This window comes from Delphinapterus leucas, chromosome 15 (assembly GCF_059928025.1).
Source record: "Delphinapterus leucas isolate spDelLeu-1000000601 "Yukka" chromosome 15, BTC_Dleu_Yukka2, whole genome shotgun sequence".
Lineage (NCBI taxonomy): Eukaryota > Metazoa > Chordata > Mammalia > Artiodactyla > Monodontidae > Delphinapterus > Delphinapterus leucas.
Genome location: NC_143143.1, coordinates 25,076,268 through 25,101,481, shown reverse-complemented (window position 1 = coordinate 25,101,481; position 25,214 = coordinate 25,076,268). Strand labels below are relative to the sequence as shown.

The 25,214-nt window shown below is 48.0% G+C and overlaps 1 protein-coding gene across 3 annotated transcripts in view; it reads left to right on the top strand.

Annotated features, from left to right (window-relative positions):
• LOC111163482 (BOS complex subunit NOMO1) overlaps positions 1 to 24,955 on the top strand; it is a 52,515-nt gene extending 27,560 nt beyond the window's left edge. The window contains exons 16-31 of one of the 3 annotated variants that reach the window (XM_022552199.3): positions 191 to 278; positions 3,299 to 3,362; positions 3,928 to 4,023; positions 7,057 to 7,275; positions 7,374 to 7,456; positions 8,301 to 8,460; positions 8,603 to 8,729; positions 10,507 to 10,620; positions 11,503 to 11,630; positions 12,709 to 12,850; positions 16,811 to 16,894; positions 18,086 to 18,196; positions 19,646 to 19,747; positions 21,308 to 21,427; positions 23,920 to 24,012; positions 24,393 to 24,955. In XM_022552199.3, coding sequence (XP_022407907.1) covers positions 191 to 278; positions 3,299 to 3,362; positions 3,928 to 4,023; positions 7,057 to 7,275; positions 7,374 to 7,456; positions 8,301 to 8,460; positions 8,603 to 8,729; positions 10,507 to 10,620; positions 11,503 to 11,630; positions 12,709 to 12,850; positions 16,811 to 16,894; positions 18,086 to 18,196; positions 19,646 to 19,747; positions 21,308 to 21,427; positions 23,920 to 24,012; positions 24,393 to 24,524 — 1,863 coding nt within the window. In that variant the 3' untranslated portion in view covers positions 24,525 to 24,955. Of the gene's footprint in view, positions 1 to 190; positions 279 to 3,298; positions 3,363 to 3,927; positions 4,024 to 7,056; positions 7,276 to 7,373; positions 7,457 to 8,300; positions 8,461 to 8,602; positions 8,730 to 10,506; positions 10,621 to 11,502; positions 11,631 to 12,708; positions 12,851 to 14,415; positions 14,463 to 16,810; positions 16,895 to 18,085; positions 18,197 to 19,645; positions 19,748 to 21,267; positions 21,428 to 23,919; positions 24,013 to 24,392 lie in introns of those variants that run through there. The other 2 variants (XM_089896099.1, XM_089896100.1) reach the window with 2 other exon arrangements.
• The last annotated feature ends 259 nt before the right edge of the window (positions 24,956 to 25,214 follow it).

Sequence of the window (25,214 nt, the reverse complement as noted above, 5' to 3'; positions counted from 1 at the left end):
TATTAGTTGATTGAATGAAAAAGATCACGTTTTTGTTGGTTTTGGAAGCTTTTTGATTTTCCTGTGGCGCCCAGCTGCTCACATGATTAATGGGCAAAACAGATGACTGGTTCAGAAACAGAAATATTATTAATCATCGCTGTGTCTCCATCTCCCCTAGTAAGTCATTGTATTGGCTTTGGTCCCTTAGGAATTTTATCAGGATGGAAATGGACCTGAGAACGTGGGGATTTATAACCTCTCCAAAGGCGTCAACCGATTCTGCCTGTCCAAGCCCGGTGAGTCTGGAAGGATTGATGTGCTACGAGTGAGAGAAATGGGAAGGCACCAGAGGGTGGTTTTAAAGGCATTTTTCCCTATCTCGGTTCAGTTTGCATCAAGCTGTCAACTTTGACCGTGGTTAGCTCCTCTGGAGGGAGCAGCATTTTTACCCAAAGAAATAGAGGTGGGGGCTGGCATGTGTTCGCAGGCTCTCGGGTTGGAGTTGGGGCCAGACCACTGGGCCCTTTTCACTTCTAAAAGGATTGCACCATCAGCCCATGACCTCTCCTGATGAGTGATCTTTTTAAGATAAAGATTGGATCATCTCCCGCCTTGCTTAAAGTCCTTCAGTGGCTTCTCTGTCAATGACTCTATTGAGATGCAATTTGCAGACCATAAAATTCACCCACTTAAAATGTGTTCAGTACAGTGATGTTGAGTAACTATACCTAGCTTTACAACGATCATTATAATCCAGTTCAGAACATTTGCATCACCCCAGTAATATCCTTCCTGCATGTTTACATTTGATCTCTATTCCCAGCTCTAGGAAGCCACTAATTTATTTTCTGTCTCTATGGATTTGCCTTTTTTGGACATTTCATATAATGAAATCATACAATACTGTTATTTTTTAGGCTTCTTTCACTTAGCGTAGTGTTTTTGAAGTTCACCCAGGTTGTAGCAGGTATTAATAATTGGTTCCTTTTTATTGGTGAATGGTATCCCATTGCATGGCTATATTACAGTCTGTGTATCCGTTCACTGGTCGGTGGGTATGTGAGCTGTTTCCAGCTTGGGGCTATTATGAATAACGTTGCTGTGAACATTTGTGTACGAGTCTTGGTTTGGACATTTGTTGGGTAGATACCTGGGAATGGAATCATATAATAAATTTATGTTTAATTTTTAAAGAAGCTGCCAAATTGTTTTCTGAAAAGGCTGTATTTGCCATTTGATATTCCTCCCGGCCATGCCTGAGGGTTCATGTTTTTCCACATCTTTACCAATATTTGTTGCTATCTTTTTGATTTTTAGCCATCCTGGTGGGTGTAAAGTAGTATCTCATTGTGGTTTTATTTTGCATTTTCCTAATGAACAATTCAGTGACTTCTCTTGGTTCTCAAGATAAGATACAGTAATCCCCACTCACCCATGGTTTCACTTTCCACAGTTTCAGGTACCTGTGGTCAACTGTGGTCCAAAAATATTAAATGGGAAATTCCAGAAATAAACAGTTCATAAGTTTTAAATTGCATGCCATTCTGAGTAGCGTGATGAAATCTCTCACCATCCTCCTCCCGTCCAGCCCGGAGATGTGAATCGTCCCTTTGTCTGGCACGTCCACGCTGTATACGTTACCCACCTATTAGTGTACGTGAAAACATAATATGTACAGGGTTTGGTACTATCTGCGGTTTCAGGCATCCACTGGGGTCTTAGAACGTATACCCCACAGATAGGGGGTACTCTTGTACAAAACCCTTAATCAGACCTTGAGCTCCTGTATAATCTGGCTCTACCTGTCACACTCTGCTCCAGCCACTCTGTCCTGTGTCTTAATCAGGATGCCGTTGGCTGCAGGTAACAAAATCTATACGACAGCCCCCAACAAGTGGAGTTAATTTGGCTCAGTAGCAAAGTCTGGCAGCATCAGGCATGGGTTCAGCAGCTGGTAGATGTTAGAGTTGGTGTCTTCGTGATTCTTTTAGCTCTTTCCCTGGTATTTCTTACCTTGTGTTTTCAAGGTGCCTACTGTTGCCCCAGAAAACTTATGTTTAAGGCAGGAAGATGAGGAGAGGGGCGGGCAAACATTTTCCATGCCGCATCCTCCAGGAAACTTCATGTCTTACCGGCAAGAACCGTGTCACAAGGCCACTTTTAGCTGAAAGGGAGCCTGGGGAGGTTGGATTTGCTGCCTGAGGCTGGGCGCATTTTCACCCTAAACGCAAGCAGGAAGGACAGCTGTTAGGGAGACAGCCAGCAAGCCTGTGGTTCAGATGCTGTGCTCTACCTCAGTGCTTTCCCTGCCCCACCCCCTCTTCACCCAGCTCTGCCTGCCTGCCCATCACTTCTTGGTTCCAGTGTTACTCCCCAGGGAGACTGGCCCCACAGTGTCGTTGAGAGCTCCCTGCTGTGCTCGTGTCCACAGTGCCCAGTTCCTCCCCTGCCCATACCCATCACACCTGGTGTGCACGTGGCTGTCGAATGCTCTCTCTGTAGATGGCAAGCCCCACGAAGGCAGGGGCCGTATCTGTCCCCACCGTGTACCAACACCTGACACAATACCCGGCCCGAGTGTTGCCCTAGTGTTCGTCAAATGAAAGAACAAACAAAATGAATGAAGAAACCTAGTAATTTTTTTCTACTCGTAACTGCATTGAGGCTTGATCAGTGTGACAGTAACAGCAGAGGTGATTTGAACTAATTTCATGTTTTGGTCAGTCATATGGCCAAAATGTTGGTTAAAGACCATTTGGGAGAATCCATTGTTACACTTTGCTCCTTCCTGAAACTATTCTTCTGGCAAATGACATCATATGCCCCTAATCTGAGTGTACCCCACGTGAGCTCATGGCATGAAAGTGTTTTTGCAGTTGTTGCATAATTTTCTGGGCCTTCCCCTGCCCCATACCCCCTCTTAGGAATATTTATAGGAAGGAGTCCAGGCTGTGGCTGTCTTTTGGATCTTTAACAGAATCAATTAGGTAGAAGATTCTCAGTCTGATTTGCAGTAGAAATGTACTTCCTGTTCCTCCTTGTGCACGTGTCTGTTAGCTTGGTCTGTGTAGACTCAAGTGCTGTGACTTGTTAAATTATGCAAAATGAAAATCCTTGCTTTGTGAGTGGGCCTTTAAGTGGATCAGGTCATTGGTAAGAAGCCATCGTAGGCAGCGGAAAAGGCATTTCTGATCCCATGTTGCACATCCATGATAGGTTGTAAGTGAGAGGCACCACCTTTGGATTTCGGATGTTGGAATTGCTCAGCATAATAGACGCTCTTCTCTGAAAATTACTTTTGATTTCCTGGCTGCAGGCGTGTACAAGGTGACCCCTCGCTCCTGCCACCGGTTCGAGCAAGCGTTCTACACCTATGACACGTAAGCCGGGCGCCGACTGCTCCGGGGTGTCTGTGTGTCTCCTGTGGAGGAGAGTGAGCGTGACTCTCTTCTTCACTCATTGCTGAGAACACGGGAGTTTTTTGTATTTTTTCTGGAAGTGGTAAGGTTAGGCATGGAAAAGAATTTCTAGACAAGGATTTTAAGACAGTTGGGTAAATTACTGAGGAAATGAAGGTAAAGCTCTCTTTCCCAAGAATTCTGTAAACCCAGGACGGAAGGCTGTGGTTTGGAAGTGGCTTAAATACAATGTTTGTTGAATCTTCCAGCCTCACTGATGAGAATTTCTCAAGCTCAAGTCTACCGTTTTTCTATTTTTACAAAGGCTTGTGGGTTTCACAGGGAATTGGAGGTGTAAAGTTTTGGTGTGGAGAATCAGTTTACTCTTAAAGACACTTGTATGTATTTCAGGAGTTCTGAAGCGCTAAGAGCAGTGTCACATAGTACATTTCAGGGTCAGGAAGGTCACCCATAAAGGATGTTGTTTGTGATCCTTTGAGAACCATGAGGTGATGTGGTGTTTTCTTTCCACTTCTCTAATTTATAGGTCTTCACCCAGTATCTTGACGTTGACAGCCATTCGCCACCATGTCCTTGGAACTATCACCACTGACAAAATGATGGATGTTACCGTGACTATCAAGTAAGGCTAGTGTTCCGTGCTGGGCTGAGCACGGGAGGGTGGTGGACCAGACCTTCTCTAATGGACGCTCTGAAAATTATTCTTGATTTGTTATATCTAGGCGTAGTACAAACAGTCTTCGCTCTTATACTTATGTGACATAGCTGTAAATTCACAACAGCCTGTTCCTTTCCTTTTATGACTCAGGAATTAACTGTGGATGAGGAAGAGTCTCCTGACAGCTCGTTTCAGCGTCTTAAATTTCTGTTTGAACTCGTAACACTTCCTGTCTTTGCTAAGGAAAAAAAGAATCTCTGGTTTGTTCACTGTATTTCAAGCGTTTTCGCAAATTCAAAAAAAATTGCCTATTTTTCTTTAGAGCCTTTCTTGAAGGCTTGGGAAATAGACATGACACCTTATATGAGAAGGGTCATGAGAGAAAGTGTATGAAAGGCAGTCCCTCACTGAGGGTCAGGTTTGTGTGAATGTCACCTTTGAGAGGAATTTTTGCTGTGTGGTGGGTGCATCTGACACCCTAATTTTCTCAAGAAAGGAAAGAATTTTGACAATATGACCATCTTTGTCAAATATAATGGAAATCTGAGTAACTTTCTCCCAGCTTACCTTATTTGAAGTTGCCTTTCCAGCAGTGTCTCCATCCTTCTGTACACCCGTCCGTCCGTGAAGAAAATATGGATGGAGAATCCTCAGTGGTTAGGCACTGGGCGTAGGCGATAGCCCCTGCCCTCGTGGAACTTAGAGTCTCATGGGGGCAGGGGACAGTAGTCCAAGAGTCACATACAGAACTGTAAAATTACAGCTGTCATAAGTGCTTTGACTTTGACCTTGTCAGGGGGTTGAGGTCCATGCAGGAGAGGTGGGCTTCTGGGGGCCAGCCACGTTAAGGGTCTTAGCTGTGTCCCATGGACACTCTGACATATTTCAAGTAGAGGGATCACTTTCTTTTTGTTTCAAGAAGGTCCCCCTGGCTGCTGAGTGGAGAACAGATAGAAGAGGTGCAAGAGTGGAAGTCGATCAAGGTGGGGGCAGAGGCTCTTGTAGGAGTCCAGGTGAGGGAGGATGGGGCTTCATCCAGGCGGATGGCGGTGGGGATGGAGAGAAGTGGACAGGTTGGAGAGTTATCAGGGAGATTGAGTTGAAGGGACGCGGCAGCAGGCTGACCACGTGGGGTCAGGGAGGGAGGAGTGTCAGGACAGCCCGTGGTCTCTGACTGAATTGATGGGATACCTATTCACCAGGGTGACACGGTTTCTAGGAGAAGGACTCGCTACGTTTGTCTTGTGGGCCTGGCACTTTGCCTGGTGCTGGAGCAATGTCTTTTAGTATTTTCCTGCTTGGAAAGTATGAATTACTGGTATGACTAGAAAGTCATATTTTTACCAGTAGTGACTCCGTGTTACGTTGTTTTCAGTCTTTATTAACTTTATTTTTGTAACCTCAGAAGAGTTTTTGTTTGGTTTGGTTTTGCTGAAAATTATGTGAAATGCATCTTCCAGCTGGACATGGCCGGGGGTGGGGTCCCTAATGGGGATCTTGTACTTCCCGGATCCAAAACCAGATTCCTGGTGGTCGCCCTCCACAGACCTCCTCTGTAGCCTTCCCTGTTTCAGAAATGGCAGCTCCATCTTTCTCGTTGGTCCTTGATTCTTCTTTCTCTTGCATCCCATACCCAACCGATCCATCTGCAAATCCTCAACTGTACAATCCTCAGTATCCATGGGGTTTGGTTCCAGGAGCCCCCGTGGTTACCAAAATCCACAGATGCTCAAGTCCCTTATAAAATGGAGTCGTATTTGCATATAATCTATGCACATTCTCCTGTATACTTTAAATATACTTTAAGTCATCTCTAGATTACTTATAATATCCAACGCGACGTAAATGCTATGTAAATAGTTGCCAGCATGTGGCAAAATCAAGGTTTACTTTATGGAACTTTCTGGAATATCTTTTCCCCCAAATATTTTCCATCTGTGGTTGGTTGAATCCTCGGATGCGGAACCCGCGGAAATGGAGGGCCAACTGTATATCCGTCATCCAGTCCTTTCCTAGCACCTGGCCTCTATACTTTGGTTCCACCCACCCTTGTCTCTTGCTGGGATTGTTGCCGCAGCTTCCTGTCTGGCTTCCGAGTTTTGGCTGTTGCTTTATAACAGTGTGTTGTTCATGGGGAAGTCCAAGTGATCTTTAAAAGTGGAGACCCTGTCATTCCTCTGTTTAGAACTCCATCCCCTCAGGGTCCACACCAGGGTTTTCCAAGCCCTAGTCTGACACCTGATCTGGCTCTGCCTGGGTCCCTCTGCCCAGGCCTCCCTGTTCTCCTCCTTGCTGTTCCTTGAGCATGGCAGGGAGCTGCCTCCAAGGCTTCGAGAGACTTTGCACTCGACACCTCCTTGCCTGAGGCCTCACCCAGAGCTAAGTGGTTTGTTCTCTGTCGCCCTTCCTTCAGGTGGCGTGGTGTCACCTTATCAGAAGGGACTTGGCTCAGCCCCTAATAAAAAGTAGCGCCCCTCGCCTCCCACCAGCTCTTTTATCTTTCCACGCTGCTTTATTTTTCCTTATTGTACTTATCACCTGACAACGTTTTTCTGTTGATTGTCTGCCTCTTCCCACTAGAATGTGGATTCCACGAGGTTGGGGAATGTTGTCTGTCCTGTGTACGGTCTCCCCAGTGCCTGGTTCTCTTGCAGAGTATGTTCTCAATAAAGGTTGAAAGAGAGACAGAAGATGGTGGTGTGGTGTGGGAAGGACTCCATGTCCTACGGGAAATCTGATGTTTCCTTCAAGTCATAAAGTCAGTGGTATTTCATCCCAGCCCAGATCTATCAGATACGTCCACCATGGCAAAGAAGTTCAGTTTTTTGTCTTTAAAAAGCTATTAGTTTATTCAAAACAGGAGAAGAGTGTGTTGGTGGCTGTATGAGGTGCTTGGGTTTTTTTACTGCTGGATCTCTGCTTGCAGAAATGTCTGATTCCCACTGACTACAGGGATACGTGACTTCGTCTTCTGGACCGCTCCTTCCTTTCTTCCAGATCTTCCATCGACAGCGAACCCGCCCTGGTCCTTGGCCCTCTGAGGTCCATGCAGGAGCTGCGGAGGGAGCAGCAGCTGGCCGAGATCGAGAGCCGCAGGCAGGAGAGGGAGAAGACCGGTGGAGAGGAGGGGGTTGAGGGAAGGACCAAGCCCCCTGTGCAGGAGATGGTGGACGAGTTACAGGGCCCCTTCTCCTACGACTTCTCCTACTGGGCACGGTAAGCGCTCTCCGGCTTTCCCTGCAGGGTCGTCTGTTCTGATGTCCTTCCTCATGGGGGGACAGACCAGACATACTGAAGTATCTTACTTATTTTAGGTCTGGAGAGAAAATCACTGTCACACCCTCGTCTAAAGAGCTGCTCTTTTATCCTCCTTCCATGGAAGCCACCGTCAGTGGAGGTAAATGTCAGCTCAGCAAGCCGATGACACACCTTTGCAAGTGTTTCTTTCCCTGCAATTAAAATTTTATTCTGTGCTACTGTTATAGTGAAACCATCTTTGTAAGGCACTTCAGTCCCCTTTGGCACATAGATCTTACTACTTGATGAGTGAGTGGATGAACGAAAGGTCTAAATCAGTAAACATAACTTTCACTATTAGAATTGGGGGATCTTTTTGGAAAAGGACTCAGTTTTCCGTGATGTTATCAGGTTGACACCAGAAGGGAGATAAAAAGCAAAAGCATCAGTTGTTGAAACGTCTGAAATGTCTTCGTGTGTCCGAACTGTTTGTGATGTTTATGTTTTTTGGTTGGGGTTATGGGAGGGTCTTTTGGGGACTGGATAACCAGAAGTGATTGCTGGTGGAATATTTAGGCTACCAATAGCTTTTCCCAGCATCGTGGGTTCATTAAACCCTGGACGTTTCTGTGTTTGGAAGGAGAGTATTGAAGGGCGTGGCTGTCCAGCAGGCAGCCTGTCCGGGGCAGCCTTCCATACCGGTCCTCTGAGGTCCAGCCGCACAGGCTCTGACCTGCAGTAACGGCTTCTCTCCTCACCTGTGGCCTGTGAGAGCCAAGGGAGAGGAGCAGCGGAAAGCCAGCTTTGTTGGCTGTACCTGCTAACATTCCTGGCAGTTGAACAAGGCCATTCGTCAATGGTGAGAGGCTTGGGCCACTTGCAGTCACTGAGGATTCTGGTACAGTCAGCATCCTCATTGGAGCTGGCTTCCAATATCTCCGTTTTAGGCCCTTCTTTAATGGGAAGCCCCAACCTAGTCTTCTGTTTATCTCTTTCCTTTTTAGAAAGCTGCCCAGGGAAGTTGATTGAGATACAAGGGAAAGCAGGCTTATTTCTGGAAGGCCAGATCCACCCAGAGTTGGAAGGAGTGGAGATTGTCATCAGTGAGAAGGGGGCGAGTTCACCCCTGATCACAGTCTTTACTGACGACAAAGGTGCCTATAGGTAAGGCCGTGACTAAGAAACATTTGCTTGGGATCAGTCGGGGAGCCTAGAAAGAAACTGGGGAGCCAGGTTTCCTTGGGGCAGGTGATGCTTCTTCCAGGATTTGAAGCAAAGCCATCTCCAGTGTTTCTTTTTTATTCAGTGTTGGGCCACTGCACAGTGACCTGGAGTATACCGTGTCTTCGCAGAAGGAGGGCTACGTTTTGACTGCGGTGGAAGGAACCATAGGAGACTTTAAGGCTTATGCCTTGGCAGGCGTGAGCTTTGAGGTAACACTGTGCGCTTTTAAAAAGCAGCTTTATGGGGTATAATAGACGTACAGTAAGCTGCACATAAAGTGTATAATTTGACAGTTTTGACATATGATGACCCCCATGAAAACACTACCACAGTCAAAATGGTGGCCACATCCGTCACCCTCCAAAATTTCCTCATACCCTTGGCAACCCGTCTCTCCTGCCCCTCCCCACTGCTCTGATCTGCCTTCTTTCACTATGGATCATTTCGCATTTCCTAGAGTTTTATATAAATGGAATCATTCAGGATGTACTCTTTTTTTGGTCTGGCTTCTTTCACTTGTACTTAGGAGATCTGTTGACTTTGGCTTGTGTGCATACCTTTTGGGAAGTATTTTAAGCTTTCGTCCTTGACTCTGTTCTCTGTTGAAGGATGCAGAATGTCTTTCTCTCTTGCCTCAGTCCTTCTTGGGAAGAAGCATGCTGTGTAATGGACAGAGTGAGTCTGGAGATCCTTGAGGCGGAATATTTTCAACATAGAGGCCAAATAAATTAAAATTCTATATTGCAGAATGCATTTTAAACCAAACTGAAAGATAGTCAAACTGGGAAGAAATATCTGTACCATAAATAACATTCCCTGTTTACCAGGGTATCCTAAAATCTATAAGAAAAAGACAGCCCAACATGGGACTCCCCTGGTGGCGCAGTGGGTTCAGAATCTGCCTGCCAATGCAGGGGACACGGGTTCGAGCCCTGGTCCAGGAAGATCCCACACGCTGTGGAGCAACTAAGCCCGTGCTCCACAACTACTGAGCCTGCGTTCTAGAGCCCGTGTGCCACAGGTAATGAACCCTGTGTGCCTAGAGCCTGTGCTCTTCAACAAGAGAAAGCCCATGCTCGCCGCAACTAGAGAAAGCCCGTGCATAGAAACAAAGACCCAGTGCAGCCAAAAATAAATAAATTAATTAATTAAAAAAAAAAAAGACAACCCAACAGAGAAAAGATGAACCAAGGATATGAAAGGCAGTTCACAGAAGTCATCCAAGTCACTCATAAACATACAGGAAACACTCGACTTCGGTAGTCACTGGGGAAATGCAAAGGAACACTGGGTCTGGGGTGAGATTTGCAATAATCAAGACAATATCCATCTTCTTGGCGAGCACACATTTTCCCACACATAGGTAATTTGTTGGAGCTGGAAATGGTTACAGCCACCATGGAGGGCAGTTTGGGGGTTTCTTTCTGAATTTCGAGTGCACACTTCCGACAATTCTACTCCTAGGAATTGACTATTTGGAGAAAGAAAAACTTAAGTGCACAAAGATACACACACTCAGGGACATTCAGATCGTCTCTCCTTTTCCATCACTAAACTCGGTGGCTAGCCTGTGTGCCATTGTTGGCTGACCTCTGCTTTAGAACGATATGCAGTTGTTCCGAAGCAGTGAGGCTGATCGGTGGGGACTGGTGGATGAGGGCAGCCGGGAAAGTGGCTGAGGGCAGAGAAAGCAACTTGCAGTTACAGAACCGTACAGTTTAGGGGGCCTCCCCCAGCCCCACCAGATCACTTATGAAGTCCGTCAACAGCAGCCATAAGGCTGATAAGATTTGTGTGGGCACAGAGAGTTCTGGAAGGCTGCACACCAAACTATTAACATTGGTTACCCTGGGGATGAAGAGGAGACCTTTTGTCTCCCCCAGTGAATAACGGTAAAAGAAAAACAACCCATTAAGGATTACCTCTTGACTTGTTCATGGTTAATATGAATTAACCTTGCTCTGGGGTTCCGTTTTCCACCCCCAGATAAAAGCCGAAGACGACCAGCCCCTCCCTGGGGTCCTCTTATCCCTCAGCGGTGGTGTGTTTCGTTCCAACCTCTTGACTCAGGACAACGGCATTCTGACCTTCTCAAACCTGGTAAGGTGTCTGGTAGTTTACTGCCTGCCGTGAGAGTGCCGGGACACGGCGGCCGTGACTTGTGTGTTGCTTGACAACGTGAGAACAGAAAACCAGCCTGGAGTGTTTTACGTTTCTTCGGGGACCAGACGTAATTAGAGGATTGCTCTCACTAGAACTTAATGCTGCTGATTCGTGTTCCCTTCTGCACAGACTTCTTGTTTTCTGGTCACCCCCGTGTCACTGAGACAGTGTAATTAATTACCCCGGCCACAGCGGCTCCTGTCTTAGGCATCCCTTTGTTTTACCACAGGATCGTGCTGTTTATAATGCCGAGTCTCGTTCGGGGGTTGAGCTTGTGTTTCTTCTGCAAAGCACACTCCCCATGGTGGGAGGATAGCACCCATTTTTCACTGGGGATGTAGAATGAGGCCCTGAGTGGTGGGCACTCAGGAGTGCACGTCAGTTGGCCATCTTGTCAGTCCTGGGAATAAAGTGACTGTTACAGGGATGTCGCAAACAGGCAGTGAGGTGTATCCGAAAGATCACATGCTGTGCAGTGATGCGCACCCAGCTTCAAATCTTCCATCTGCTACTTACTTGCTGGGTCATCTCAGGCAAGTTACTTGACCTCTCTGAGCCTCAGTTGCTTCCTTCATAAAATTCACATATGATTTCTACCCCACAGCGTTCTTGTAGGCACACCATGATGACAGCTGCTGTTAGACTTGTAATTGCTGTCACTGTAATGATTTATTGTAGAGTTAGAGTTACCATTTCTGGGTGTCTAGGAAGCCATGGAGCTCTTGGGCCTAATTCTGGTCCATCATGACTTCAGCCGCCCCCTTTGAAGCCATACCTAGATTTGCAGCAGAGGCTCAGTTTGTGGTTGTCTCTCGGCAGAGCCCCGGCCAGTATTACTTCAAGCCCATGATGAAAGAATTCCGGTTTGAGCCATCCTCGCAGATGATCGAGGTGCAGGAGGGGCAGAACTTGAAGATCACCATCACCGGCTACCGCACGGCCTACAGGTAGGCAGCCCCACCTGCACCCCCCTCTCCCAAGCCCAGGCTGTGGGATCACACTTAGGCTTCTATTCTCTAGAAACTCATCCCAGTCTTCATACTGATTTTATTTGGAAGACAAGGGACATAAGATACGAGGTCCACAGGCCCCTGACTGCTGCCGTTTTCTTCTAATATCTCCAACAAGTGTCCCCCCCGCCTTTTTTTTTTTTCTTAATTTTAATTTTGGCCATGCCAGGCAGCTTGCAGGATCTCAGTTCCCTGACTAGGGATTGAGCCCGGGCCACAGCAGTGATAGTGCTGAATCCTAACAACTAGGCCAACAGGGAACTCCCTTCAAACAAATGATTCAGTCACAAAGTTCCTATTTTGAAATTGGCCTGAAAGACCCTATTTAGTTCCTAAAAATTTTCATTTTTTTAAGAAGTTTGAAACTTGAGTTACATTTTGAAAAGGAGGAAATGCATTCACTTGAGTGAAACTTGGAAATGCTGGAAAGAGTCTGTACAATGTGAAGTTTCCCTCCTATCCTGGTCTCCAAGCTACCTAGGTTTTCCAGTGTTTCTGAATACTTTCAGAGACGGTTTATACAAATATTAGTAAATATATTTATACACATTTACAAAAGCACTCGAGGCAAAGATCGATTAATCAGAAGGAGTGGGTTTAGAAAAATGGACCATTTTCAATCAAATATAAGAATGGAACGAAAGGGGAAGTGACTTATTTTCATTTTACTGGATGCTTCATTATTTAAATTAAAGCTTAACAAAAAAAATACAATAAAGTGGAATAAAATAAAGCTTAGCCTTTTTTAATTACAATTTTCTGGAGCATCCCTTAGAATGTACAAGAAGAGAAATTGATGACAGCCTTCTGGCTGGCCTGAGCCCTCCGGCAGGAAGGCTCGATTTGCAAGTGACACAGCTAGAACTGAGTTGTCTGGGTCATTTGGGGCAGTTCTCCATTGAGCTATTTTGCACTGTAAATTGTTAGTAAATGCAGGACACTTTCCCTGAAATCTTTTGTGTGCTTCAGAAAACCCCAAGAATGTCATGTTCTGTTTCTTCTCTCATCCCTCTAGTTGCTATGGTACAGTTTCTTCCTTAAACGGAGAACCAGAACAGGGTGTTGCCGTGGAAGCAGTGGGCCAGAACGACTGCAGTATTTATGGAGAAGACACCGTGACGGACGAAGAAGGGAAGTTCAGGTTACGTGGATTGCTGGTGAGCCTTTGGACGTGTTTCATTAGTGGATTTTTGCATACCGGGTTCAGCAGTGCCTTGTGGTGCCCCCAAGACTGCTAGGAATGGGGTCGAGAGCGTTGCCAGGGCAGTGTAGGTTCTGGAACTCTTCCCAGTCCCTATTGTAGCTGACATACTTACCTTTTATGTAGCTGATGTACTGGGTTGGGGGTTTTGTAGTGAAATAAAGGTGGAAAACCATGGGTTTGGTGCACCTTTTGCCTAGCATGGGTAGTGTGGCTCAGGCCAGGGCTCTCAAACCAGATGCCTGTGGCGCCAGAAGACAAGTGTGAAAGGCTGGAGGATGCTGGGTGCCTGGTAGGGAGTGGTGTGGACTGCGGGACCCTGGAGAGGGCCTGGCCCACGAGAAGGGGGCAGCTGCCACTCAGCTCCAGCTCTACACAGCTGTGTGGGAAGACAGACTCAGGGTTGCCAGATCGTTTTGAGTTTGTAAAAATGTGAAAACTTCTGATTTTTAGATGTTAACAACCAATTAGAAAAAAAAACAACCCACAACTCTGTGCAGGCCAAATAACCGACTTGTTTGTCCTTTTGGCTGCTCAACTGCAACATTTGGTTCAGAATTTATGGTGCCTTTTTCCTCACTTTTACTTGCACATCCACACATTCATTTGCTCGTTCAGCAGACACTAAGTAGGAGTCACCAAACAAGAATGTGGGTTGATGGCACCCACTGGACAGGGCCACTTGGATCCAGGGTTTGGTCCTCAGCCTTTCAGATTCACAAACTGGATGTTCTTAGTTGACCCCAGGGATAGTCGTACACCTCTTGGCAACTGACTGATGTTTGCCTGAATCGCGTGAGCTGAGGTGCAAATCCGTTTGCCAGTTTACTTAGGTATGTTGGGGCGATGCTATCCTTTCCCAAAGGTAAGAACATCCATGTCCATTGTCTGCCCATCCCCACTCGCAGATATGGGGAAGTCAGGTCAGGAAGTTGCTTGGTGAGTGAGGAGGGTTCAAAAAGCTGAAGGAGGAAGATGGGCTTGGGGAGGACTGGAGAGCGTATGCTCTGATGGCCCAGCCGGATGCACACCCACAGGTGGGCTCCCTGTGCCCTCTGCCCAACACTCCCGGTCTTCAGTATCTTCTCCTCAGACTCGGCGAGACAGCGGCGCTCTTGCTCCCGCAGGAGTCTGGATGACCTGACCGCGACGCTCCCTTCTCGCTCTCCTCTGCCCTTGGAGAGGCCCACCCTCTGTGGAGCATGCTGCCACCGGGACACTGCTCCCTGCTGTCCCCCAGGCCTGCTTTCCTTCCTCGTAGCAGTGGTTCCAGAGAGCACAGAGCGGTGGCGGCAGCATGGATGTCCCCGCCCCCCAGGCCGGCTGTAGCCAGGGCCCCGGGAGGGGCGACGGGTCCTTAGAGCCAGCTTCTCTGTCTCCTGCCTTCAGTGCAGGCCCAGCCTTTGAAATTTAGTCCTTCATGGGCTGCACTAATGCCTTTCTCCCTGCCTCCGTCATTTCTTAGCTGTGTAAGTTCAGGCAAGTGTCTCATGCTTTTTATTTGTTTCATCATCTGTAAAGTGAGGATGGGAATAACGTCTACCTTCCAGGATGGCTGTGAGTATTAAGTGAGTAATACACGTAAAACACATGGAGCAGTGTGTGATACACTGACTCCGTAAGTGGTAAAAGCAAGAACAGACAGCACCTTCCCCTGAGGTGGTCCTCACCAGAACTGCCAGCTTAGGTGTTTGCTTGCAGCTTTTCTTGGTCTAAGTTAGCAGCAGGTAGAGGGCCTGGCAGGCGCCTGTGCACTTCAGTCTGCCTTCCCCTGGCCGGGGCTGGGGGGACTCGGTGTTCCAGGCTCACCTCCCTCTTACGGTTGTAGGAATGCAGATTCCGCATCACCGTGTTGGTTCTTCCGAGGGTCTTAGTGGCCCAGACATGTTTCTCTAAACTCACCAACTTAACACATTTTATTTAACTAAACCGAATATCGTTTTCCTCTCCACGACAATAGATTTCTGTCTTAAATGATGCTGCCCCACACCCTCCTCGTAATAGGTGTTAATTCATTAGTGGTTTCAGTGTTGTTTAGAGTCGCCCCCTTGTGGCAGCCCACGCCTTTTTCACGTGCCAGGCCTCAGATTCTGGAGGAATAGCCTAAGGCTAGACGTTTCCCATCAAGGGTTTAGATTTGAGTTTTCCAGTCTCCCAGAGGACGCTGGGCTGGAGAGCCCTTGTTGAAGATTTCCCAAAGATTTCAACCCCCATAAGAATTCATTTCCCCAGTTGATCTTTCCGGTCAGTGTACTTATCAAGGCATCTTGGGTGAGAAGCTGCATCCCTAGATGTTGCTGCCAGAGGCTGAAGGTGAATCCCAGAGTCAGCCGGCCAGGAGCGAGGAGTCGGGCCGGTTAGGATGGGAGCAGCTGCCCGATGGGCTCCTGCCCGGCTGGGCATGGGCATGAGGGGGCAGTCCCCATTGTTCCCATCTTCAGCAGTGCCCGTCCCTTCTTTTCTTTACAAATCGCTATGCATGTCTTTCCTTTCTAGGTGCAGGTAGATATTTTGAACCAGACCCAATGCTGCTAGTCCTCACTGAGCTATAAAGTGAATTAATACAATCACCGTTGGTGATCATAAATTTGATTGTTCTTGTTTTTTTAATAATATCTTTATTGTCTCTGTAAAGGTACCGTGTGCTCATTATAAAATAGTTCAAGCAACATATCAAAAAGGATAAACTTTTGAAAGGGAAAAAAAAAATCACCCTTAAGCTACCACCTGGAAGGGCCCCTGGTTAATGTAGAGCGAATGCCGTTTCGGGCACTGCTCTGCCCGCACACAGAGAAGAAGGTCACAGTGCACACGATTTTAGGAGACCAGGGCCGTGTTATCCTCGCTAACGTATAGATCGACAGTTACGATCTCAGGGTCGTCCCCTCTTGGATGCACACGGTCAACTTTGAACTTGGCCCCGGCTCTAGATCCTAATGTGTCATCGGGTCCAGTGTGCAGTTGATGATCAGCAATTGGTTGTTTTAAAAGTTTTCAAAACCCCGCTAATATAAGTGATCTGTCATCCTTTGCAGAAAGATGCAGATCTTTTCTTTTAATAAGTGTGTAAGAAAAAAAGTAGTTCCGAAGTTGACAAACAATGGGTTCTTTTATACTCTTAAAGCCTTGCGTAAAGCTAATTTTGTCTGATTTGCAGCCTTCCGAGAAGGCTCATATCTTGAACTCATATCTTTCTTTATTAGAGTTGCAACTAGCCCATACAGCAATGTAAGAAACAAACAAAAAACTTCATTTCTTTAAGGCAGTTTACTTCCCTCTATTGGAAAATTGTCATAATGTGCTGGCTTTCTTAGAAGAAAGTACTTTACTGCTATCTGCCAAAAAATTACCTAAGTAAATAATATACATCCTTCATGTGTGCAGTGTCAACAAAAAAAGTTTTTTTAGAAAAAGTGTGGGTGTTTTTTTTTTGGTAAACATCATATATGCCTATACATTTGAGGAATAGAATAAAATGTATAAAGAAGAAACTTGTTTTAAAAAAGGGAAAACCTCAAATCCCACTCCCCAGAAATAATACCCCTTTGGGAATGTCATTCCAGATACCATTCAGTGCACATACACAGCTAGAGGGGCGGGATGGGCAGCAAGGAAAGAATAATTTTATCAGAATAAGCATATCATGCTTGCAGTTTTGGAATCAGAAACCACATTTAATTTCCCTTGGGTAGGAGAAACTGAATGGGGTTTGAAGGAATTGTAGAACTTCAGGAAAATGTTTCTGCATCAGGGTGCTTTTTCAAGGAACTCTTAAGAAGGTTAACAGGCCACATCTTAGGAACTGAGGTGGAATAGGAAGGCACCCGTCTGATGGGGGCCTGCAGGCAGAGCAGGCTCAGATCAGGTCTCGTGACAAGCCCCTTTCCAAAGAAGTGACTCCTGCGTTTGTTTGCAGCCGGGATGTGTATACCACGTTCAGCTCAAGGCAGAAGGCAACGACCACATTGAACGGGCCCTGCCTCACCACCGGGTCATTGCGGTATGACATGAAATTCTTCAGTGGAATCGTGGCATGATTGCTTCCCTGATCAAAAATCGTTCAGCACTCCTCTGGCTGTCTGCCTTTCATCTGTTTCGGCCGGGGCGGGGTGCGGGGGGCGCTTTAAATCCTAATTAAGGGCCCTCTTGGAATAGTGTCATTTTCACAAGCAGCATTTTCTTGGGCTTTTAATGAATAGCATCGCTGTCGTGCGTACAGAGAAGAAATCCCAGCTGTTGTTTCCCCACTTCCCCTGCAAGTTCCGATCATTATTCTGCAAGTTAAGGATCTTAAGGGCTAAGTAGCATTTCAAATCAAGGGAGGGTAATAAAGAGAACATGGGCTTAATTGGTGATGGGGCTGCCCACTTTTCTTATATTTAGATGACCTTGTTTTCCCACCAAGGAGAGCCTCTTGATCTTTAGGATCACAACTTAGCTAATTGATCCCTAAAGAGGCAGCCCTCCAGGTCACAGGAAGTGGCCTTGGAATCATTTTCAGTGAGGTTTTCTTCCATAGAATAAGTCTTGTTCGCTAGAGTAGAGGGCTTGGGTGGACGAGAGGGCCTGCCTGTTGCTGGCTTTATTAGGTGGCATTAAGCATAAAGATTATGAGGGGTTAGGAGGCCGGTGGGCCATTTAGGACTTTTTGGCCTAGAAAGGGAGTTTTCTTGATGTCTTTATGGCATCTGGCATTTTAAATGGTTGTGATGGCTATGTCTTATAATTTTGTATTTCCCTGCCATGGGGACTCAGGCCAGGATCGCAGGCAGCCATGTGGACTATGGTCCCACATATGAAAAGGTCACAAACGGGGGCACCCACCCACCCAGGGGGGGCAGCTGGAGCTTGGCTCCTGCCAATCCCTGCCAGGCAAGAACATCTTTCCCTTTTTTCAAGAAAAGCTGGGAAATCTGCCTTTTTTTAAATGAAGTTGCTTCTTTTGAATGTTGACAAGTCATTAAAAGTTAGAAAAAAAAAAGAAACTGTGCTTGTCAAACAAAATGTGCCCATGGGCCAGGTGTCGCCCATCTCCTGTCAGTTTGGGACCATAGACTCAGGCTGCTGGCAAGCTTTGCTCCCTGAATACAAAGTGAAGTCAGCTAGGAAATAGCTCCTAGGAGATCCCCCGGCTGGAGTAGAGGTCCCCCTTCCAGCGTCCTCAACCCCAGTCTTCCTTCTCTCTTCTCAGGTTGGGAATAATGACATTGATGATGTGAACATCATAGTTTTCCGGCAGATAAATCAGTTTGACTTGAGTGGAAATGTGATCACTTCATCCGAGTATCTTCCTACATTATGGGTAAGGCCAGATTTTTTAGGTTCAAGTGCCCTGTTCTTTCCGGCTTCAAGATGAGAGGGAGCAGGATATCTGGGCCTGTCTAGCGCTTGCTTTAGCTGAGGGCTGAGGTTGAGATTTAAGAATCTTCAATCCCAGCATGCCTCTGGGGGAATGATTCCTGATTGCTGGAGAGACACGTGGTCCAGTTTCAGATCACTGTTTTGCCAGCCATGTGTGTCTTTGGAAGCATCACAGTAGAAACCTAATGAACGAGCAATACAGTCTGGAGTCTAAAACAGAAAGATGGTTTTAGGGCAAAGCACCTCGTCACTTTCTAGATTCTGTGCAGGGTTGGGGTGATGGGCAGTGGACCTGGAGTCAGACAGTCCGGGCTGGCTCCTGTCCCACGGTTACTCACCTGGCTGCCTCGGCCACCCCCTCATTCCTGTGGACCCCTGTCCCCTGCTCTGTGATACCACGGAGTTGGACTCAGTGGCCTCTTAAGGCCTGCTGGAGCTCTAACAGAACCCGCACGTCTGCAGTTAATGAAGAAGTGTCTGTACAGTGCCCTGTGACGCCTGGAACGATGTTAATGAGTCACCACGGGGAAGTATTTTTCAGAGGCACATGTAATATATACAGTGAAGCATTTGACTTGAGTGAGAACATGTGCTTAGGTTAACTCACCTCAGCTGCCCTTCAGGGGCTGTGGGCATGTTGTCTGTGGGCCTGGTGGGTGATGCCCAAGTGTGAAGAGGCCTGGGCAGGGATGGGGAAACTGGAGGGAGGGTATGGCGCCAGGGCTGTACCTCCCGTGTCTCACGCCCCATTGCAGATGGTAGTGGGGACAGGCAGCGAACCTGGGCTGGAGAGAAAGCAAGGCCACCAACAAAGCACTGAATTGCTTCTGGAAGCAGCCAGAGAACCAAACGCAAAATGGGAATGCATTTCAAGTTTAAGGAATACCTGTGGGGTTGAGGATACAGCATGTGGGAGGCCACGCCAGGTGGGCGAGGCCAGCAGTGAGGAGGGCTGGGTCCCAGGCTCTACCAGGCGATAACTGTGCGACCTTAGGTGACGCGGGCTCTCTTGAGTCTCCATGGGGATGACTACCATGCCTGTTTAATAGCCAAGATTGGTGATGATGTATGTGAAGTGCCTGTAGCAGGCCTGGCATGTTATAGACATGTTAGAAGCTATTCTCTTCAATAGTATCACTACACTATTTTGAGTGTTAACATAAGTTATCAGAATCTATTTAAAATCTTAACATTTCAACACGTGTCACGTCACTGGCATCTCAGATGCGTTAAGAATGGCCTGTCAGGGGTGGACGGTTGCTCTTTCAAAGATCCATGTTTCCAGAGATCTTCTCCCCACAAGAGATAAGCTGACCCGAGGGTGTCTGAAATGCAATGTTTATCGTGTTTTCAGTTTAAAAAGCATGCCCTCTTTGTCTCTGTTCTCCAGGTAAAGCTTTACAAAAGTGACAACCTGGACAACCCGATCCAGACGGTCTCCCTGGGCCAGTCCCTCTTCTTCCACTTCCCGCCCCTGCTCAGAGACGGCCAGGTGATGCCCGCTCCTCTCTGCTTTCCGTCTTTGTCACAGTGGTTGCACTTTTCAGCTAAGGAAACACAGTTCTCCCATTTTCCCCCCTCATACCACCTTGCTGGCACAGTTGATGTCATGCTTTCTGAATCAGAGGAGGTGGGGGTCTCTAAGGATTATTTTTTTGGAATTAGCTCTTTTTCTATTTACAAAAATAATACACATTCTGGCAGGAGATTGGGGAAGGGGGTGGAAATCAGACATAATCCCGTCATCCAGAAGTAACCACTGTTAATGTGCTGATAGGTTTCCTTTTGGTCTTTTTTTGATTCATATGCACATGTGTGTATAAATATAAATACACATATATATTTATTTTGATAATGGAAAGTTGGGACTGTTTTGTACATTGTTTTGTAGTCTTTGCTTGTACATTGTTTTGTAGTCTTTGCTTTTCAATGAAAACTATATCAGAAATACTTTCCCCGTCGTTAAATCTTCCATAGCATGATATTTAACGGTTGAACAGTAGTCCATGATAGAGGAAATACCATAATCTATTTAACCGAGGCCTTAATGTTCATCACTTACTGATTATAGGATGTTTCCTATCCATTTTAATTGGGCAGAGCAAGCTATCGTGGCTGGCGCGGTGGCAGCAAACTTTGCAGAGAACTTGGTCCCTTTCCGGGGGACTTAGCCTGAGGGTGTGAGTAGCGAGCCTGTGTGTGTGTGGTCCCTCCCCCGGCTTCTTACCATTTGCCACGGGGATGATACTCTATGGCCTTTTCCAGCGTGAAATGGCTGTGAAATAACGAAGCAGGTTGTGATGGAGTTTGGGGCCTCCTCCCCACTTCTCCAGGTGCCCTTTGTAATCGAGCCACTTTCGGCAGCACAACACCATGGACACAGACTCCCCTGGGCTCACAGCCTGCTCGGTACCCTACAGCTGAGAGACCCTGGGCATGTCATGCTTCACTTCTTCAGGCCTCGCTCTCCCCATCTGTGAAACGGGGGCAATAATCCTGATCTTGTCAGTGGTTGAGAGCAGAATAGGCATTTGCCTAATGTGCTCATGGCACCGGGCCCCTGGTCGGGGCTCAGCACACCAGGACCATGACCGTCACTGGAACCACTGCAGAGACGCTGCGTCTTAGAACTCGCCAGCTAATGAGCCACTTAAGTATCATCCCTTGAAAGTCAACCTCGTTTTAGATTAAAAACAGTCTTCCTCAGTTTGATCATGTGCCCCCCTCATCAGAACTGACTCATCAGAACTGTATGTGTTTCATAAAGTCAGATTCTCCAAGGACCACCAGAGGTGCAGTGGTTGGATACGCTTGTAAAAACGAGCTCTGAGCGCCTCTTCAGAGATGTCAGGGACGCACGGCTGTCAGTGCTGGAATAGCCTGCTGAGGCCACCCCTTGGGAGTTAGCAACCTAGGCTTGGAGGTGTAAACTTGGGGATTTCTTTAGAAACATAAAGTCCTTTACCTCACAGTCATACGTTAGGAGTTAAGTTTTCTTTTGCTTTGCCCCAGCTGTCCTTTATGAAAGCAACAACTTCTTCCCTGTGCACAGAATTATGTGGTGCTTCTGGACTCCACGCTGCCCAGGTCCCAGTATGGCTACGTCCTGCCGCAAGTGTCCTTCACGGCAGTGGGCTATCATAAACACATCACGTTGATCTTTAATCCCACGGTAAGGAGGAAGGAGTTTCTGGGTGTAGGGTGTGAAGAATGGTTCCAGGTACCACTGAGTGCTTTTCAGAGCCCATCCCGTGTAGGAAGTTGGTGGGAGTCATCATCCCTGATGTAGAGAGAAGGCTGGGGGCTCGTGCGTGGCAGAGCCCGGACTTGAACGTGGCTCCTCTGCTGGTTTCTGGCTCGTGCTCGGTGACCTGGCCCATGATCTTACCTGAATAGACGGTTCCTCCCAGTTCCGCTCAGCGGAGACTCGGTCACAAAGTGTCAAATAGACGAGCACGTAGGGGAACTATTTGTCTCCGAGTGGAGGTGCATGGTGACCCTAGGGGAGGGAGAGGGCCTCTGCGGAGGGCGCTAGGGCTGCAGCCTGGGACACCTACCAGGGCTTGCCAGGACACTCCCTCGGTGCAGGGAGCCACGTAGGCGGCCTGGGCAGGACAGAGGTGCCACTTGGTGGGGGCCAAGCAGCCAGGCCTCGTAGCTGCTGCCAGGAGTGTGGTCCCACATCTGAGACGGTGAGAGTAGGGCCATGTGCCAGGGAAGGGATGGCCTGGTGGGGGTGTCCTGCTGGTCCTCACGACAATCCTTCCATGGGGAGGTGCCATTCTTCCATTTTTTATGGAGGCTCAGAGAGGCTGAGTGAATTACCTGGGGGTGGTCATCAGATGCGGGTTTTACCACGTTCCAGCCGTCTGCTGGACAGCTCATTGCTATACGCTTATGAGGGCCGTAAGGGCGCTTCGCTTTATCCCGTGTTGAATGTCAGTACCGACAGCCACGTTGTTGATGCTTGACCCAGTATTTCACGCACTGCTGACCGCCCCACACACCTCGTCTTGTTGAACTTTCACAACATTCGCCTGCGGGAGGTGTTGTCTGTATTATCCCCATTTTATAGTTGAATCAACTTAGTCTTAAAGTGACTGCCCGAGATTACACAGGAAGACCTGGCCTGGAGCCTGGACCGCGGTCCTCAAGGCTTCTTCTCATAATCGCTCTGTAACTTCCCACTGACTTCAACTTCTCCTTAAGGATTTACTTTAATGGAAAACGGTTTGGGATCTAAGACATGTCAAAAAATGTTGGAGTGGGCAGTTAGGGATGGAAATCTGTTCCTGCCCTTCTGTTTATTAAGGGACCATGTCACTCTGCCTCACTCATCTCAGGTCAAAAGGCCCCTCAGTCATTCTCCAGCCTACGTGTTCTCAGATATTTTGGTCTTGGGACCCCTTTACACTGTTAAAAATTGTTGCGAATCTCCAAGAGGTGTGATTTATATGGGTTATATATATATTTATCGTATTAGAAATTAAAACTGAGAAATGCTGAAAACACAAGAATCCATAAGCCACATGTCCCATTACCTGTTACAGTCATGACATCATCACATTTGCAGCCTCTGGGGAAGTCCACCGTACACTTGTAAGAGCATGAAAATGGCACGTAATATCTTAGTAGTATTATGAGAATAGTTTGGACAGTGCAGATCTCCTGAAAGGGAGGCCCCTGGGCTGTATCTTGAGATCCAGTGCTCTGGCCCGTTAACCTGTTTCATCGTCAACAGAAAGTTATCTTTTAATTTATTTGTTTCTGTTGTCAGGGTGGAATGGGCTAGTTAGGATATAGGTTCATTTGCTGTTACAGAGACCCAGCATTTCAGGGGCTTTAGCAAGAGGGAAGTTTCTGTCTTATGTCAGCACCAGGAGTGAGCAGTCCAGGGGTCATATGGCAGCTCCAAGGTGCCGGGGCCTGCAGCTCCTTCTCTCCCGTGGCTCTGCCATCCTCCAGCACGTCTCCAACCTTCCGAAATGGCGCACTTGGCTGGAGGCTGTCTGGCCAGCAAGGAGGGAGGGCCCACCATTTCTCTCCGAGGGTACAGCCTGGCTGTTGCACCGTCACTTCTCTTCCTGTACCGTTGGCCAGAACTGGTTCCAGGGCCCCACCTGGCTGCGAGGGAGGCTGGGGAATGTGGTCTGTTTTGACTGGCCCAGATGAAAGTCAGCCCTTCCACTGGAAGGAAGCGTGAATGGCCCCTGGGACCCAAGCGCTGCCTCTCCTCCTCGATGGGTATGACCTCTGGGACTAGCTTGCTGCCCACTGTGTCCCTAAGCCTGGAACAGTGGGTTCTCGATGCCTCCTTGTAGGAAAGAGTCCATGTGTGCGGCTGGGACCCAACAAAATGAGACCCTTCTACTTTTCAACCACAGGGCCCGCAGCTGTTTGTCGTGTCAGTTTAGACAGTGAAGGGTGTGGGGCTGAGTAGCACCTTGTTATCGGAATCTGGTTATTCCGGAGCTTCAGGGAGCAAGTGAGGAGGGTTTGTGCAGCAGACGATTCACTTGAGATTTATCTGCGTCGCTTCGGTTCCTTACTTTGGGTACTGAGTGTGCCGGGGGTCCCGGGGGGGGCCGGCTCAGAAGCCGGGCGCATCAGGGCTGTGGATGGAGCACTGGTGTCTGGGGGTGACGGTGCTCTCGATGTTTGCAGAGGAAGCTGCCCGAGCAGGACATCGCGCAGGGATCCTACATCGCCCTGCCTCTGACGCTGCTCATCCTGCTGGCTGGCTACAACCACGACAAGGTAGGGGGTCCCGAGACCTCATGGGCAGCAGATGTGTCGTGGGGAGGGATCCCTCATGACTGGGACCTGGCAGTGGAAGAACGTCCACTGTTACAGAGGTTACAGCATTTTAGGTCATGTTCAATTCCTAAGGCCTCCTTGCAAGGCCATAACCCTCTTGTAACAGCTCTCCTAACCTTTAAACCTGGAGTACCTCTGGGTCTCTGGTGGCCGTCTCTAGTACAAAGACCTGCCCTGGTCTGAACTGAGATCTGCCTGAGAGCACAGAGCAGGTGGTGACGGGGCCTGGGAGGGAGGGGCGCAGGGGAGGGTCTCTGATGTCCCACTGGACGGAAGTCTTCTCCTGGCGTCCCCCTCTCTCATACTCTCTCTCTTTCCAGCTCATTCCCTTGCTGTTGCAGCTGACAAGTCGCCTGCAGGGAGTCCGAGCTCTCGGCCAGGCAGCCTCTGACAGTAGTGGCCCGGAAGACGCTAAGAGACAAGCCAAGAAACAGAAGACGAGGCGGACGTGAGGGGAAGAGGCCAGGAAGTCTCCCTTGGGACAGGCCCCTGGCGTGGAGGACACGCTGCCTGTCCCCACCCACCCCTCGCCCAGCCCCGGTGCCATACCGTGAATGGACCCTCCTGTCACTCTGCTGAGCACAATTGATTTTCTGAGTTGAAGATAATTTATTATTATTATTTTTGTCAAAGAAGTATTTAAGCTGTGCCGGTGGTGTGCGAATGTAATCCTCAGTCTTCTGCTTCATTTGCAAGAAGAGTTCTAGTAAATGGGGGCTCTGGCCCCCTAATCAAGCACCTGTTGGATTGACCTTCCCCTTAACTTCTCTGTGCAGTTGAGGTCCCTGCTAGAAACCACACAGCCCGTGTCTACTACTGGGAGGGTGTGTTAGTTAGGAGGTAAAACTCAATAAAGTTGCCCGTTTGTTTGTGTTGTAGGTCATCTCAGGTGTAGTCCTTGGATGACATGGGCTAATGCTGGGGTCACCGACTAAGCCGCCTGGAGGGGCATGTGAGTCCTGAGTGAAGGCGAGATGACACACGGCAGCTGACATTTGGCCTCAGCAGTGGTAGGAAGACAGGGGAGGAGGGGTTGTGGCACAGCGAAGAGCCCCACCCCCACCTGATCTAAAGGAGCCTGAGGTTCTCGGGGGCTCTGGCTCCCTGGTGCCCTGCGGGAACATGCGTTCATTTTTCTAGAG